The sequence below is a fragment of the Phyllostomus discolor genome, chromosome 4, assembly GCF_004126475.2.
Source record: "Phyllostomus discolor isolate MPI-MPIP mPhyDis1 chromosome 4, mPhyDis1.pri.v3, whole genome shotgun sequence".
Classification (NCBI taxonomy): Eukaryota; Metazoa; Chordata; class Mammalia; order Chiroptera; family Phyllostomidae; genus Phyllostomus; species Phyllostomus discolor.
Genome location: NC_040906.2, coordinates 204079336 through 204096529, shown reverse-complemented (window position 1 = coordinate 204096529; position 17194 = coordinate 204079336). Strand labels below are relative to the sequence as shown.

General features: G+C 54.1%; 1 protein-coding gene across 1 annotated transcript in view; it reads right to left on the bottom strand.

The window, feature by feature from the left end:
• The window catches only part of SYTL3 (synaptotagmin like 3), a 56566-nt gene extending 39733 nt beyond the window's left edge, over window positions 1-16833 (bottom strand). The window contains exons 1-3 of the mRNA XM_036024948.1: window positions 15956-16833; window positions 12977-13195; window positions 1164-1228 (exon numbers count right to left, since the gene is read on the bottom strand). Of these exons, the coding sequence (XP_035880841.1) occupies window positions 1164-1228; window positions 12977-13195; window positions 15956-16065 (394 nt within the window). The 5' untranslated portion in view covers window positions 16066-16833. The remainder of the gene's footprint in view (window positions 1-1163; window positions 1229-12976; window positions 13196-15955) is intronic.
• Window positions 16834-17194: the final 361 nt, after the last annotated feature.

Here is a 17194-nt window from a genome sequence, read left to right as displayed (position 1 = left end):
GTCCCACCCTCTCTCCTGAGCACCCCCGTGAGTGCGTGCTGTGTTTTCCTCCAGATTTCTAGCAGACCCGACAGACGCACCTTTTGTCTCGAGTGGGAAGAGTCAGGACCAGAATCCAGGGGAGCATTTTGTGACAGCTGAATGCAAGCCCCTGTTGGCAGCACCTTTCGTAAAAGCCAAGCGCCCACACTCCAGCCAGGGCCGCCTGTACTTGACGACACATTTTCGGTCGATATAAACTGCTCCACCTTGAACCGTCACTTCTGGTGGGTGGGGGAAGAAGCGTTTCCAGCAGCCGCATTCCCTCTGGGGCGGTGCTGGCCCCCCCGAGTGCAGTCTCCCCAGATACACACCACTGGGGGGCACCCGCCCACATTACCCCCCACAGACGGACGCAGTCCACAGACCACACTGGCCCACTTTATTTTCACGACATGTGTGTGCACCTTTGTCTGATTGGTCACTCTGCTATTGCACGGCACACACCTCCGACACGGCGCCTCCGTGGCCGCAGCACGGTTAGCTCTCTCCACGGATTCCAGTCCCAGCTACTGGTCACACCGTCACACCGACGGTGCGGGTGTTTCATGAGACATTCCTGGCCCCAGACCAGACACGCCCTTCCACTCTCATAATCGTGACATGTCTGTTCATAATCTCAAGCGTCTGTTCAGTTCTAAGACTATCCGCGTGCTGTGGCCTTGGGTTGCCCAGGCGGCTGATTATTCTGGCCAGGCGTTCTGAGCAAGGGGCTGTGCTCGGCGCTGGGGGGGGGGGGGGGGGGGTGCTGACAGGGCTTCGAAGCTCGGGTGCTGCTTGTGGAGAGAAGGAGACAGAAGCACGCAAATGATGGCACCATCCACGGCACTTCCGACGATTTGGGGGGACATGCAGACCGGAACTACTGGAGTCTCGGGGGCGGGAGACATTGCTCCCAGAAGCAAGGCGTCAGGGGAACGGCGGAAGGGGGGTGGGTGGGGGGTGCTGCCCTCAGAGGTGGGAACCGCAGGAGAAACCGACAACGAGTGGGCCAGGTGGGCGGGAGCTGGAGACCTGTCTCCCTCGCCCTGGAAAGTTGTTCATAGTCAAAAGCTTTAAGCCAAATATTTTAAAACTACGAATATATCACTTTTAATTTTAGTAAAGATTTTGAGAGCATTTACCTTCCGTTGGAAATTTCTTGGCTCGTTCCTCAAAGAACCATTCTCCAGTTTTGATTCTCACGTTTCTGAAAAGCAAGCAGAAGGAAGCGTCAGCTGGGGGTGTGGGTGGTGCTGGGCGGGACCCGTCACAGCGACGGGGAGAGTGTCACCCAAGACCCGTCTGGCAGAGGACCTCGGAGTCCCAATGCCTGGCCCAACCCCTAGCTTTGCAGGTTTCCTGGAGAGGCTAAGGGATTCGACTAGTTGGCAGCAAAGTGGGGAATCCCTGCGTGGGTACCTCTTACCTTACGTGTTACATGTCCATGTAATGCACACACCTTAATCTATGCCTGTGCCCAACACGTGGTAATGCCTAATGTTTTCTGAATAAATATACAAGGAGGATGAAAATTGCCATCAAAATAACATGTTTAATTGAGTATACAGAGGTTGTATTATAAAGTTTTTTTAAAGATTTTATTTATTTATTTTTAGAGAGGAAAGGGAGGGAGAAAGAGAGAGAGAGAGAAACATCAATGTACGATTGCTGGGGGCCGTGGCCTGCAACCCAGGCATGTGCCCTGGCTGGGAATCCAACCTGCGACACTATATTATAAAGTTTTATACCTGAAATTTATATACTGTTATTACCGAATAACACTTAATTTTTTAAAATAAAATTAAAAATAGCAATTTACCGTGTTTATGGTGGGAAGCAGTGGCATGAAGGATAAGCTACAGAACAGATGCTTCAGTGTTGCCTGTTTGCTCAGGTCGTCCTCAGCTTAGTCCAGGGTGAGCCTGCGTGAACCCTGACCTTTACCAAGAGCCACCACAGAAGGCTCCTGGAAGGACTTGAAGTCTGGAAATGGGGGCCCACGTACTTCCGTGGAGATCTGGGGGGAACGTGGGTCCTGGTGGGGCACAGGAGGGATGATGGGAAATGGCTCCTCGGGCAGCCAGCCGGTCTGGCAGGGACTCCCTGGGTATGCCTCCTTCCTTCCGTCTTAGTCACACAGAGGACAGCAGGGGGCGCTCTGTCTGTGCCCTGCCTCTGGACAGTTCCCAGATTTCTGGAGAAAGCACCCTCCACCTCCCAGAACCTTGGAAAAGCAGCACCTTCAATAGCCCTAGGGGGCTGTTACCTTCGATAGGAGGAAACAGGGTAAATGCACGGAAGTTGGAAGTCGTTCCCACCCTTGAGATAACGGGCCACACAACCTGTCAATTCCTGGGTTGTTTAAGAAACAAGGAAACTTCCACTCATGGGGGTTCCCCTCTATCAAGTATGTACTGAGGGTGGTTCTCCTTCAGGTTCTTTGAAGTTATATGCAAACACCAGGGGACTCTTTTAAGTGAAGGCTTATAAACTCCGTTACCGTGAGCAAATCCACAGATACATGCCAATACGCATGTTTTAACCTAAAAGAGTCCTGTCCTCCGCTACCGAGTTCCAGGCATTGTCAGGGACTCGAACCAGCGTTCTTCCCTTCATCGCATCAGAAGCTATTCCGTCCTCTGGTCAGTGTGTGAACGACTCTTTCCCATGCTGAGTGACCGGAATGGGAGGTCTCACCACAGCATTTACAAACCATGGTAATCGGTCACTACCACGCAGAGCCTAAAATACATAAACCGTTCACCATGCCCTGTCTCCAGAGAGACAGGGGGAGTTGGCAGCCAGAAACCCAGAAACGTGAACAACTGATCTGCTGAGCCGGCAGAGAACCCTTGGAGGAGAACTCAGCGTCTCAGCGGACGTCCTCCTCTGGCCCTTGAGGTCAAGCAGAAGGTCCCGACGGGGGGAGGTTTGGAGAGATGAGCAGGGCTGTTCCGCTTCTGAGGGGGCCTCCTTCGTCCCGAGAAGCAGGGCAAGGTCAAACCATCGGGCGAGGAGGGTAGGGCAGCAGAATTGATGGCGGCCACCAGGAGCCCCTTCTGATAAAAGCACTTCACTGCCGGGGTCCCCTTCCTCGTGGTGGCGACCCGTCTTGGCGAACCGCACTCCCACGCTCTGCAGCTCGTCACCCCGGGACCAAACACATCACAGCGCGAGACAGGTCGGGGACCGGGCAAGGCCTCGCCCTGGACCAGGGACCAGAACCCAGCACCAACCAGTGGGTGACCCTCTCTGCAGTCCCTGGGCTGGCCGGTCACGGGCCGCCGTGGAGAAGCGTGTACACACACACACACACACACACACGTACACACAGAGTCACGAAAAATGAAAAATGGGGAAGGGGGTGCAGAGAGGAAGGCGAGAACACCCGAGGAAACCACCATTGCAAGTGATTCCTCCAGCCCTGCCTTCCGATCCTGGAACAGGAGGCAGGCAAACTAAATGCTAGGCACCTCGTGCTAGTCATCCGACGGAACCTTCTAACTAGTCACCGTGTGGTAGTCATCCAGTGGAGCCTTCTAACTAGTCACCGTGCATTAGTCATCTAATGGAACCGTCTAACTAGTCACTTAGTGCTAGTCATCTAATGCACCTAACTAGTCTCCTAGTTCTAGTCATCTAACACAACCATCTAACTAGTCACCTCATGCTAGTCATCTAATACAACCATCTAACTAGTCACCTCGTGCTAGTACTAACATGACCATCTAACTAGTCACCTGGGGCTAGTGTCTAACACAACCATCTAACTAGTCACCTGGGGCTAGTCATCTAACACAACCATCTAACTAGTCACCTGGGGCTGGCCATCTAATGTAACCGTCTAACCATCTCACCGAACCCCAGCTGACGACTTGCCAAGTTCCAGCAGGAACGCCTTGGCCCGGAGACAGACACGTGGCCACAAACCCACGGGCCTCCCGGGCTTCCCCGGGATGGAGGAATGCGGGGGAAAGCACCCCAGTCCTGGACCGTGTGACCGCCAGCCCCTTGCCTGTGAGGCTGCATCTCCGTAAGTACCTGCTTACCCAGGAGCAGCTGTTTCGTGAGCGGTGACCCCTCAATACCTTTCAGCGGGGCTCCCTATGCACACCCGCCCCGAGTTTTACCAAGAGGCCCCTTACTGCTCCCACGGTCTAAGGCGGCTGTGCCCACCGTGCCGCGGCTCTATGCCCACCGTGCTGTGGCTCTGTGTCCGGCTGGGCCCGCCCAGGGGAGCCCGACTCAGCGGCTGAGGCCAGCCTTCCTTAGCCCTTCCCAGACAGGTGTCAGAATCTGGCGACAAGAGCTTCGGGGAGCATTCCCTGAGCTCAGTCTGCAAGAGGTTCATGCGCTTACATTTCTCAAACAGAAGCATGACTTGCTCCCTTAAGACTTTTCAAGCCCATCAGTGTACCTTGAAAAGTGACACCAGGGTGGCAGAGCGCGCAGAGGAGAGAGTCAGGAGAAAACTGGGGCCCTCGGGATCCCACCCGCCCACGAGCTGCACGAGGACCCCTGGAATTGTGGCCACGGCTCTGGTGCACGGAAACGCTCAGCACATGCCCGGCGGTGCCAGCTGCCGTTTCCGTAGCCTGGCGCTGGCTGCTGCTGCCGTCACGTGAGCAAAGGAGAGATGCCGGGGAAAGCACTTTGCAAAGCTGAACACACGCATGCTCAACCGTACGGTGAAGGGAAGCCCTTGGAGGGTTCGGCCTCGTTACACTCAGCAAGTGGTGAGCCGAACGGTCCCGCCGGGTGCGTTTTTACTCTGCGTCTGGGTTCCTCGCATCGGAAGGCGGCTGACCATCCACGCCGTGTGCTCCAAGAAGTCAGCGAGCGTGACGTCCCTGGAGTTGCTCAGTGTACTTCCACCGCTCAGCGGGGAGAGGTGGGAGACTGACCGGTGCGTCAGGATTCTTCCAGTGGCTGGAGAAGCTCAGTCCCGGGGAGACCTGCTCCCCAGCCAGGGCCCTGGTGGCGGAGAAGCACCCAGAGAGCCCGGTGGCTCGTAAATGAAGAAGCCACGTGTTGTAAAACCAAGACCAGCCTAACGGCTTTGCGCTCACTTGTCCGATTGCTAGGAGATCCCCAGCTAAAATTGGTCCTAAGCATGCCTACCATTGAAAATTGTTTTACTTCAAATAATCTTGCATCTTAGATGGTTTTTACTTACAAAGCAAAATAGTAAGGTTTTTTGGGGGGTGTTTTTTTGTTTTTGGGGGTTTTTTTTTGCACCAGCCCAGTTGATCTGATTGTCTGATTACAACATCTTCCAGGAAAAGAGGCCGATCATTGTGATTAAACCCCCGGTAACTGGGAGAAGAGTCAGAACATCGAGATGAAGATAAAGAAACGACTTTATCACGCTGCCACCACCACGCAGGGCAAACGCTGATAACTCTCCTTTCCTTGGCCTCAGAGAGAAGACGGCTCCCCTCTGTCGTGTTCGGTGTGACAGTCACAGCCCCACGCACAATGAGGGCCCGTGGCAAGGGCCAGGACATACATGTGGGTTGGCAGGTGAATGAACGTCCCCACGTCTGCAGGGAGCACCTGAGAACGAAGGGATGAGGCAGGACCCAACCCTGGCCCAGCCCCGTGACAGCGCGCACTGAGGTCACGTATGCATCCCGCCCTCCAAGTGGGTGGGGCGGGCTCACACACTCGGGCTCCCAGCAGCACCTGCCAGTGCGGGGAGCAGGCTGGGGGGTGAGACAATGAGGAGGGGCGAGCACTGAGGCGAACCGGAGCACCTGGGACCCCGTGTAAGGCACTAAGATGACAACTGTTAGACCTCGTGCAGCCGAAGAAACAGGGTCATGAGTTTGCGACCCTCGGTTCGTCCTTTCAGGTCACCAGTCAGTGAGAGTGAGAAGAATTCTGCAGCCGGACGGAGCCGGACTGGCCGAGGCCTCCACGGTGAAAATCCACTGACAGGCTGCATGTCCCCCTGGGGCCCCCGCAGACCTGGAAAGGGGTCCACCACCATCAGAGTGGTCACGAGGGGGGCAAAGGACAAGGAGCAGCTATTCTCGGCTGGCCACACCTCAACCCGGACGTCTGAGGCGTCAGCCGAGAGCCTCGGACACGATGCCACGGGCGGAAGAAACGGCCCTGAGGTCCAGGCAGCGCTTCCTCGGTGCACCAGGGAAAGTTCCAGAAGGCAGTTAGTCTTCGAAAACATGTAAGACCCGCCTCCACCTCTAGGAAGAGGACACAGGAAGACACCAGGGGAAACCAGGCCGGAGCACAGAACCACAGGCCGGAACAGGGGAGATCGGGGGAACGCACAGCGCGGACCAGAGTGAACCGTGTGGGCGACGGGACGGGCGCAGCCGAGGGCAGTGGGGCTGACCGAGCAGGGGCACCTCCCCGGAATGCGGCGGGAAAGAAGAGACACTGTGTGCTGGGGGAGGAGGTAATGCACCCGGAGGACAGAGCGAGGCCGACCTGGGCATGAAAAGTTACGCCTGAAGGAGCCAGGGCACAAGCAGTGGTGGGAACGATCAGGCCTGATTGCAGAAAACGGTCCTCGTTGGAGAAACAAGCCAGCCCCCGCCGCGGGCACTCACTAGTGACCGCGAAAACAGAACAAAACAAAAAAACAGACAATAGCAAGTGTTAGTGAGGATGTGGAGAAACCGGCCCCCTCGTGTGCTGGTGGGAACGTCTTACACACAGCAGTGCAGCCACTGTGGCACACGGTGCGGCCGTGCCTCCAAGCGTCAGACACACAAACGGCCTGTGATCTAGCGCTCCCTCGCCGGGGGTTACACACTGGAGACTGATGTTACGTCTGTGCCGCCATTACTCACAGCAGCCGAAAGGCAGGCACAACCCAAGCGCCCATCGACGGATGAACAGATTAAAAAATGCGGCCTATACATACCACTGAATGTTACTCAACCTCAGACAGGAAGGAAATTCCGACACATGCTACAACACGGATGAACCTTCAGGTTCAGGTATGATGAGTGAAATAAGCCATCACAAAAAGACAAATACTGTACTATTCTGTGAGGTCCCCGGAGGAGTGAGAGTTCACAGAGACAGGAAGGAGAGGGGCAGGAGACAGGAGCTGGGGAGAACAGAGGGACGGGGGGGTTGGCTGGGGACAGAGCGTCTCCCTGGAGAGGTAGAAAGTTCTGGAGACGGATGTTAGCGGTGGCCACGCAATGACAGGAAGGTGCTGAATGCCGCTGAACTGCACATGTAAAAATGATTAAAAGGGTAAGTTTTATCTCATGCATATTTTACCACAATTTAAAAAAATTAAACAAGCATACCCAAGAGACAGTTAGCTCAAAGGAACTGTCTTTATTTCATAAAACTCAATGTGGAGAGACTCATACCCAAACAGGTACTAGAAACTGTTTTTAATTACAAGGGTATAGGGAAAAAACAATCTATTTCTAATACATAAAAACCAGATGATAAAGAAAAAAATATAAAAAATGAAACTAGCCTCAGAGGTCTCTGTTACATTACCTTCCAAAGGACAGCAAGAGTGCATTACTAGGGTCGAAGGTTCGATTCCCAGTCAGGGTACATGCCTGGGTTGCAGGCCATGATCCCCAGCAACCGCACATTGATGTTTCTCTCTCTCTCTCTCTCTCTCTCTCCCTCCCTTCCCTCTCTAAAAAATAAATAAATAAAATCTTAAAAAAAGAGTGCTTTAGCATTACTAAGTTTTGAGGTGAGAAGGTTGGGACTCCAGATTCACCACCCACTGGAGGCATCGTTGCTCATAGGGAAAGGCCCCTGAAGGCCTCTGCAGACACGCAGGCCTGAAACACACCCCACCCACACACTCTTCTGGGGGCAAGTCCTCAAATCAAGATAAAGAAGCTGCAAACTGGGAAATCCTTGTCTCAGAAGGTTGGCAATAAGCCCTTGGGTCAGTTAAAATATAGGGTTGGTTTAATAATTGTGGTGAATATAATTATAAAACAATGCAGGTGACAAAAATAAATATTGGAGGAGATCGTCTAAAAGAAAAAGTAATGCAAAAGAATATAGATATTTTAAAGTGATTAGCGAATAAATAAGACTGTTTATAAAACCTTTCAGTCTCTGAATCTGCCTACTCCAGGCACCGCAGGTAGACAGAATAATACAGTATCTGTCCTTCTGTGGGTGGCTTAGTCCGCTTAGCAGGACGCTCGCAAGGCTCACCCATAGTTTAGCGTGTGTCCGGATTTCATTCTCTTCTCTGGCTGCACGACATGCTGCACTGTTTATACCCCACGTTTTGTTGGCTCACTCGTCTGCTGAGAGGCGCGGGGCCGCTCACACTTTGTGGCTGCGGTGAATGATGCCGTGAGGAATCTCGGCTCATGGTTTAAAGCACAGTTTGAAAGCTACGACGTTGCACGAACCAACGTCAATGTCTTCGTGCTGTTGTTTTCAGGTAGAGGAGGCTTTTGTAAGACATTAGCTCTTAGGGCCGGTCAGCATTTGCTACAAGATTCAAATACTCGTTTTCTAAATAGAACTCGACACCAACTCAGATGCCCCAACCACGCAAAGTCACGTGTAATGTGCCTCCTGCCCTTCCTCCGAGCACAGAGGTAACAGACTTACCGCCCTTAGCGTGTAGGGCCTGGTCACGCATCAGGTTAAATTAAACGATAATAACAGTTCCACTCTTCACGAGTTTTTACCATTTTAAAAGGAAGAAGGAACAGCTGCTCCTTACCTGTGGACTTCATTACCTCAAATTATAAAAGTACTGTTTATGTGAGCAGCAAAGTACACAGCAGAATTAGGCAGACTTATCGCTTTCCTTCTAAGAAGCAGTTTTATTCATTTCTTTTTTAAAAAAAAATCATTATGTATTGCCCTGCAGCAATCATCCAAATTCCAGCCCGAGCACTGAGCATGCGGCAGGAATGCCAAGGTCAGCACCAGTCTGGAGGCGAACAATGGGAGTCCTTCTCCACGGGCACCAGACGCAGCACAGCAGAGAAAGTGGGAGCGGTCCAAGAAGCTCCCCGCAAATCGACCGCCCCGCCTGCCATCATCTGAGACCCCACGTGCACAACCTCTGCTCTAATTATGTTACAAGTAGTAAAATGTCCCTAATGAAACAGAGGAAGCACGCCCGTGAACATCTGAAGCTGAAGAATAAACGATTTCTTGGGGTCAAAGCCAATTACACAGCAAGAGAAAAGCCACTTTTTTGAGGGAAAAAGTCCCAAGCAACCGTCATTCCTCAGCAAATCCGTATGGAATTTGATGTTACTGCAAAGTGTATGATTTCGAAGGGAAAAAAGATCAATGGACACCTAAGTCTTCAAGTTCAAGCTTTGTTGTAAATTAAGCTAAAATAAACAAGCAAATACAAAGCGTTGGGCCCTCCTTGATGTTTCAACATCGTTGTTAATTTGGGCCACGTCACTGAAGAAATGATCCATACATTCTAATGGGGAAAGTCAACCGAGAAGCAAGGAGAAGTTGATGTTTCTGAGTCTCCCTTCTCTCCTTCTTCTCCCAGGTCACCCTATTCCGACGGCTCCCACTCAGGACGCCACACGGCCCTCGGTGCCGGAAGCCGTTTCCAACCAGCTTCCTTCTTCCCACGCCTTCCCCCTTGCCTTGGTTTTCTGTTCTCTCTGATGCCTCTCCTTGACTCTCACTGTTTCCTTCCGTTCTTCCGATGCTCTGTGAGCAGGTCAAGCACACAAAACCAGTCCCCAGAACCGTTTTTGACCGTTCCCTCTCTTTCACCCCCCCCCAACTAAGTTCTGCCGCCCCTGTGCTGAACTGTCTGTCACACCCGCCATCTGTACCGCCACCAGCCTCATCATCGCGTGCCTGGGTTCAGTTCAAGCACATCCACATGGCGGGTCACCTTATCTCCCCCCTACTGAGTCCGCCCTGCCCAACAGCCAGCTTCTGTGTGGTTTCCTTCCGGCAAAACACACATGCCCCAGATCCAGACCCTTCTGAGTGGCTTTGGAGAGCCTGCACTTGTGGGGGAGTCTCTCAGCGGACAGGAGAGGGCGCAGGGCAGGAGGGGGCGGGGCTCTGGGGACCCGGGTTCCAGGCATGCTGAGTTCATGGCCATGGGCTAACTGTGTGGTATCTCCAAGCCTGCACAGCCTCATCTGTAAAGTGAGGACAACGGTGGTGGCTGCCCGGTCAGACTATCTGAAGATCTCAACGAGACATTCGCTATAAAGAACGCTTAGCCCAGCACCTGGCATGCGGTGAGTGGTTGCCATGCATTCCCGAGTCACTTCCTCTCCCTGACAGTGTCCGACCCCGTCTCTGACCCTGACCCTCTCCCAGGAATGCCCCAACCGTGGACGTTCTGTGAAACCCGCCCTGAGGGCAGAACGCTCAGCCGACCCCTGACACGATGCCACACAAGACCCAGGCCCGCACATGCCTTGCACCGTCGGCAGCGACCTGTCAGCCGGATTGGCTCTCATTTATTTTTCTCATTGCTGCCCTAGAGCTGCCCCCTTCCTGGCTTTAGGACCTTGTTTCCCTCGTCCCGTCCCCACACAGATCCACTCTGTGTGGACAAGACTCAGGCTGAGGGAGAATCAGGCGGAGGAAAAGGACTGGGCTCAAAACCCTTCTCCAGGTCCCAGTTCAGCTACGAATGTCAAATGCTCGAAAGGTTCACCCTAAAATAGGACCCAGCCCGGAGCGGACCGACCGGAGGGAGCAAAGAGAAGGGAGCGGGGGGGGGGGGGGGGGGGGGGGGCTGTCAGCAATGATTTAGCCCTCCCGTACTGTGTCCTGTGCGGGCGCCCACAGGGTTAGGCAATTGTCTTAGGGGTTTCAAAAAACATCCTTATTTCAAAAGGAGGAAGCTGGGGTTAGAGGAGCCACACTGGGTGTGCTGGAGGGCAAAGTTTCAATACCCAGGGTGCGACACCTCTCGGACAGAGATTTCAACACGGCCGGCATCCTCGGAGATGGGCTGGGCCCTGTCCTCCTGTTTTGATTTTTCGCTTATAATTGAATTATGAGGAGAAAAACATGCTGAAGAATTTAATATCTTACCAAGCAATGTTGATCACCAGACTTCAAATACAGGTGGTTGATTACACCAGAGGAAGATCTTAAGATCTGGTTTTTGTTTACCCTTACCCGAAGACATGGTTATGGATTTTTAGAGAGACAGGAAGGGAAGGGGACAGGGAGGGAGAGAAACATGAATCAGTTGCGTCTCGCACGTGCCCCGACTGGGGACAGAACCAGCAAACCGGGTAAGCGCCCTGACCGGGAATCGAACCTGCGACCTTTCAGTTTATAAGATGATGCTTCAACCAACCGAGCCACCCGGGCCAGGGCAATCTTAAGATCTTCGGAGAGATTATTTGGGACGGTCACCTCTCCTCTCAAGAGCCCGGACCTACACGAGTGCGTGGGTGGCCAAGGCTCGTCTCAGCAACTGTTTTTGCTTTTTCCTCTCGAGCTGGGCAGAGCCTGAGGGCAGCGGCTTCCACAAACCAAAGGACCCTGAGATGAGATTCTTGGAGGGGGCTCTGAGGGGAGTCGGTGCGCCTCCTCAGGCCGCCGGAGAAACGGAAGGTGTGCGGCTCTGGACTGAAGAAATCTGGCTGGACAACCTCACGTTTCTCTGGGAGGCGGGGGGCGGGCAATTGCAGTGATCAGGCCATGCAAAGGGACTAGAAATTTTAGATTAGTGTCCGGGTGTGCAATCACCATGATCCCTGCTGCGGGGGAGGGGAGAGGAAACCCAGCCCCGATGCACACCTGTGAGCACCTCTGCCGGCCTCGGCCAGGCGCTCCACCCTGCGGCGACACTGAGATGCATTTCCAGACCTCCAGGCCGTGACTGCACTCGGAGATGCACAGCAGGCGACCCCTGCTCCTGTCCCCTGGGTCCCACGAAGACCTGGGGCGCGCTGTCCCCAGCAACCAGAAACACACTCCCTAGGATGTTCAGGGTTCAGGACTGATGACCAACCTGTGCTTGCTCTGAACAGGGGGAGCCGAAGCCCAATGTGGGTAGCTCATTTTCCATTTTCGAAATGGGTAGTTCAAAAACACCAGTTCTGCCCTGGCTGCTGTGGCTCAGTGGACTGAGCTCCAGCCTGTGAACCAAAGGGTCGCAGGTTCAATTCCCAGTCAGGGCACATGCCTGGGTTGCCAGCCAGGTCCCCAGGAGGGGGCGCCACAAGAGGCAACTACACACCAATGTTTCCCTCCTGCTTTCTCCCTCCCTTCCCCTCTCTCTAAAAATAAATAAAATGTTTAAAAAGAAACAATTCCATGTGAATTTTTTTTACAACCTCACAATACCAAAAGACTAAAGTAAATGTCGGTTCGGTCTATCACTAGCGGGAAGCATACCCAGTTCTTTATTGGAGGGCCCAATAAAGGCTCGCTGAGCTCCTTCCAAAAGGCCTTATTAAGGCCGCACAGGGTCATACTAATGCCCCCTGCCACCAGGCACTCCCCTTCTCCCGGAGGAGATACGTGGAGGAGATACGTGAAGCTCTAAGAAAGCTAAGGCACCTAACTAATCAAAAGCCCAAATGAAGCCCTGGCAGATGTAGCTCAGTGGATTGAGCGCGGGCTGCGAACCAAAGCATCGCAGGTTCGATTCCCAGTCAGGGCACATGCCTGGGTTGCAGGCCACGGCCCCCAGCAACCACACATTGATGTTTCTCTCTCTCTCTCTCTCTCCCCCTTCCCTCTCTAAAAATAAATAAATAAACTCTTAAAAAAAAAAGCCCAAATGAATCTTAGCTCCCTATGAGCCCATGCTTAGCCTTTGCAAACAAACTTTGGTAAATTAAAAAAAAAAGCATAAAACCTTTTTTATACAATAAAATAGATTTTTGAATTACAGTGACTTCCACGTCTCCCTAGGTGGTAACTCCGGGGCAGACTGTCCGTACAACACAGGTACCTACTGGATGGGAGGTGGTCCCGCCCCACCTGCGAGGCGTCCCGCCGTCCTCACCTGCCCTCGTAGCACACGGTGCACCTCCAGACGCGGGTCCTGCCCGGGAACACGCGGCACTCGGAGCACACGCGGTGGCTGCAGCCCTGGCACACGGCCCCCCGGTTCAGCAGCAGCCCCAGCGCGCGCCGGCAGCGGGCGCACGACTTCTCCGCGTACTCCTGGCCCCCTCTCTTGGCGCCTCTCCACCGCAGCTGCTGCAGGCGCGTCTTCAGTTTCCTGCGGCCCAGAGAGTTCAGTAAGAGCCGGTTGCGTGGAAGCTCAGACGCCAGACACCCTCCTCCACCGCCAGGGCCCCAGCAGTCCCTCAAGGGTGAGAGAGAAGGGGCTTTGGCGTCCAACCCCCTGCCCCCCACCAGCCCCAGGCCCCACCACGGCGGCTGATCGAGAGGCTCAGAGGCTTCCTCAGCTGCGGAACAGAGAGCACCTCGCCTCCCGGGTGGCTGTGAGAGTTGAAAGGCAAAGCATAAACAAGAGGCTTGGCCCAGAGAAGTGAGCTGCTACCTTGTTCTAGGTGCTTCCCTTCATGCCCAAAGGGCGCTCTAATGGTGAGCAAGAACAGCGAAAGAAGAGAGCGGAAGAGAAAAGCGCAGAAAATGACACCCATTCTAACATGCAAGGCGTGCAAAGACGTACACACACACAGCAGACATGCCTGCTACCGCCACTAGTTACCTGATAAAATTATTTCACTGGTGCTTTATTTTGCTATTTTTTTATGGGCGCTCCAGCCCCCTTGCCCTAGATAATAGCTCCAGTGCAAAAGGGCCCCCAAGACGCCCCGTTAACCAGAACACGGAAATATCTCTGCTATCTGCTTCTAGAAAAGAGAAGCCAACTGCAAGATGCACGCTTACGTCTGACTTCCAGGACTGGCCCCAGAATCCGTACCCTCAGGAGCAGAGCGCCCTCAGCACAGCTTCCGAGTTCTTTGCTGACACCCAAAATGAGGTTTCTAAGTCACCGAAAGACCTTTAATCATCCAAGAAACCGCCCCCCCCTGCCGCCCCCGTGGTCAGGGTGCTCCCCTTCTCCGGGGAAGAGAGTGTAAGCACATTCAGAGAGTCTGGGGACGCCTGGTGAGGACAGACCCCACTGACCGGGACAGTTCCCACTCCTCAAGCCTTTGGCCGTCTGGAGGTTCATTTTCTGGGTGCACTGGTCCTGGCAGACTCTGGGAGAGTCCTGCCCTTGAAGTCAAACCAACACCCAGAGCCTGACCCACGGCTTTGCTTCCGGGCCTTGAAGCAGGAGACTGCAACACCGTCACTGGCCAGCATCTAGCACCCTGGTTGCCAGGAAACGCCTTTTACCAATTAGGTGGAATACATAGTAAACCGAGGCAGGGAGGAGGGAGGAGACATGTCTCACACGCTAACTCAGCTGTCCTGAGCCTGGTCTGATACTATTGCCCGGTGTTCCAGCATCACAAGAAACAGTGTGTTAGCAAGAAAGAAGGGAAGTCCTTGAAATTCTATGTAGCGTTTCCACTATCTGGGAAAAAGGCCTTGAAACTGTGCTTTCATTCCAAGGCCTGAATGTGGGAGAGGGTCCCTGGTGCCCAAAGGAGGAGCCCATAAAACAGCTTTGGTGAATTGCCTGCCTCTGGTCACTATCTGTTTTACAAGATAGTCCCTGATGCTTACAGAAAGAGCCCATAAATAACTCTGGAAAGTGCCCCAAATTTAATTAACTGCCTCCAGTCACCTATTTGTTTTACAACAGGCTGACCCAATGGAGTCTGGAGCAAGATAAGACAGACCCCATTCATCCCTAAGTTTGGGTAGTCACGTTCCCCCAGGAAAGCTGGCGCCACATTTACCCGTTAATCAATGTGTGACTTTTTCCCCTCTGATCCCACCAGCTGTATAAGTCCTGAGAACAGATGATACACACACTCTCTCTCTCTCTGTCCCTGTCTCTCCCTGTCTCTCTCTCTCTCTCTCTCTCTCTTTCTCTCTCTCAGGCTCAGGGGGCTCTTGGCTCTCAGGCCACAGGGCGCCTGGCCACCCGGCCTCAGGCTGCCCAGGGGCTTGCCACCCTGGTCTCCAGCCTCTCTTGCTTTCCTCACTCTGCTTTGCCCTGAAACTTTGCCTTGCACCCCCCACTCTACCCAGCCCTGTTCTCTTCCATGGAAACGGGCCACTAATGAACTGATTACACACGACCAGATTTGCTGATATGCAATTCTTTACATGCGTCAGCAAGAAGAACCAGGTCTCTCCCGTCAACAGCCTCACGTCCCCCGGGAACACCGACAAACAAAGCCACAACAGCTGTTTACTCTCCTGAATCTGTTCCGAGACGGACGACAGCTGACAGTGGACAGCGCTTGGGCACAGCCCAGCCCTGCTTTATCAAAGGTTAACGAACGCCCCGCAGCCCGTGCGGCCGGCTGGGAGACGGAGGAGCAAAGCCACTCCCTATTGACAAACCAGTGGGAACAGGCCCGGCAGGTTCCTGTCTTACTCTCCCCTGTCCTCACAGCCAGCCTGGAAGCCAAAGAAGCCCAAGCAAGCAAGCAAGCAAAAAAAAAAAAAAAAAAGAGGGAGAGAGAGAAATAGATTCCAGCAGATAAGTTGTTTCTAAGCTGCTTTTTTGCTTCTCTTTGTGCCTTCCGGCATCACCAAAGATGACGCAGGAAACCGCAAGCTGGAGGGCTTGCCCGGCAGCGGCCCCAGAGTCACAGTCACTCGTGCAAAGTGGGCAAATCCATCACAAAAAAGACGCCACTTGAAGTGCAGGACGAACCGCCTCCCAGGTCCCTTCCCGTCTGGGAAGCAGAGCTGGCCAGGGAAGGTCCTCTCGCCCCACCGCCCGTCGCTGGGATGCATAGCAGGGCAGAGGCTGAGGAGCAAGCGAGGGGTCGAGGGGTCGCAGGGCAAGCTGAAGTTCCTGGGAGCGGGCTCCCAGCAGAAAAGCCAGAAGCCCACGGGATCCCCACCCCTACCCCCCACCTCCGGCCGAGGGGCAGCGTACCGTATCCTCTCCTCCTCGACGTTCTGAACGGCCCGGTCCCGGTACAGGACCGGGAGGATCACCTCCCACTCCGATTCCTGGAAGGAGCTCAGGCTGGCGTCTTGGGCCATTTCCCTCTGGTTCCTGAGGCCCCAGGCGACCTTTCACTCCATGGGCGCGCGCTTGCGTCCTGTGTTTGGGCACCGAGTCCGGCCGCAACCGCACGTGCCCAGCAGCACTCTGCTCCTATCTCCCTGGCAACTGTGTGGCCTGTGGCTCTTTCCTCCCTTTTTTCACTGTGTCACACTGCTCAGCAGAGAGAACCCCGAAAGGCCGCCTGTCCCACTGTCGGAGGCTCCGAGAGCCTCAAGCCGCCCGGGAGGCGGCTTCACCAGGCGGGGCCCCAGCCCCGGCCTCTGACATCCGTCTGGAACAAAAGCGTGTCTTCCTCTGAGGCTGTGCCAGAGATCGCTCCGAGTGATGCCTGGGTCCAGACGGATCGCTGCTGCGGAGCAGAAGGGGCCTCCGATCTGAGGGGCCTGGGGAACAGCAACGGGGAGAGGACCGGTGACTCACAGGAGGTAACCTTCCCCTTCGGGCATGTGTAGGGCCCCAGGGAGGCCAGGGACAGCCCAGCCCAGCAGCTCACAGCCTGTAGAAAAGACAATAAAAACAGCGTCCGTTTCCCTGGCCCGAGAGTGGCTGCAGCGTTATTTCAGAAAAGACAGAACGTTCTCCATGGACAGGCGTTTGCATTTTCTCCCATGGTGACATAATACGATTTTAAATTTTATTAAATTGGTCTTCCCATGTTTCTAAAAGCCTCAATTCCCAAACTTGGATTTTCCTAGTCTGGAGTCTGTGCCTCCAGGGATTGGACATACCGAGGTCTGGGTTTCATGTGCATCCTCGCACCTAAAAACACGTTAGCAGGACAAGCCCTCAACTGCTAGCTGCCATCGTCACAATGAACTTGGAACCCCCCCCCCAAAAACTGACTGTTTTGAGAGGTGTGACGGGACGTCAGGCTGCCCATGCGTGGGGCCCCCTTTCTGTTCAGTGCTTTTCGAAAGCTTGGCCTACGTTTTTCCTACTCTTTTTCCCAATCAGTGACGTCGGGTGGCCGTCACCTTCAATCTGCCCCTCCCCCAACCAAGGAGGTGGCTGTGGGGTGATAAAACCCTGGGCAGATGCGGAATGACGAAATGCAGAGATGGTAGCTGATGGAATCAATATACTGTCCAGAACGCCATTTTGTTG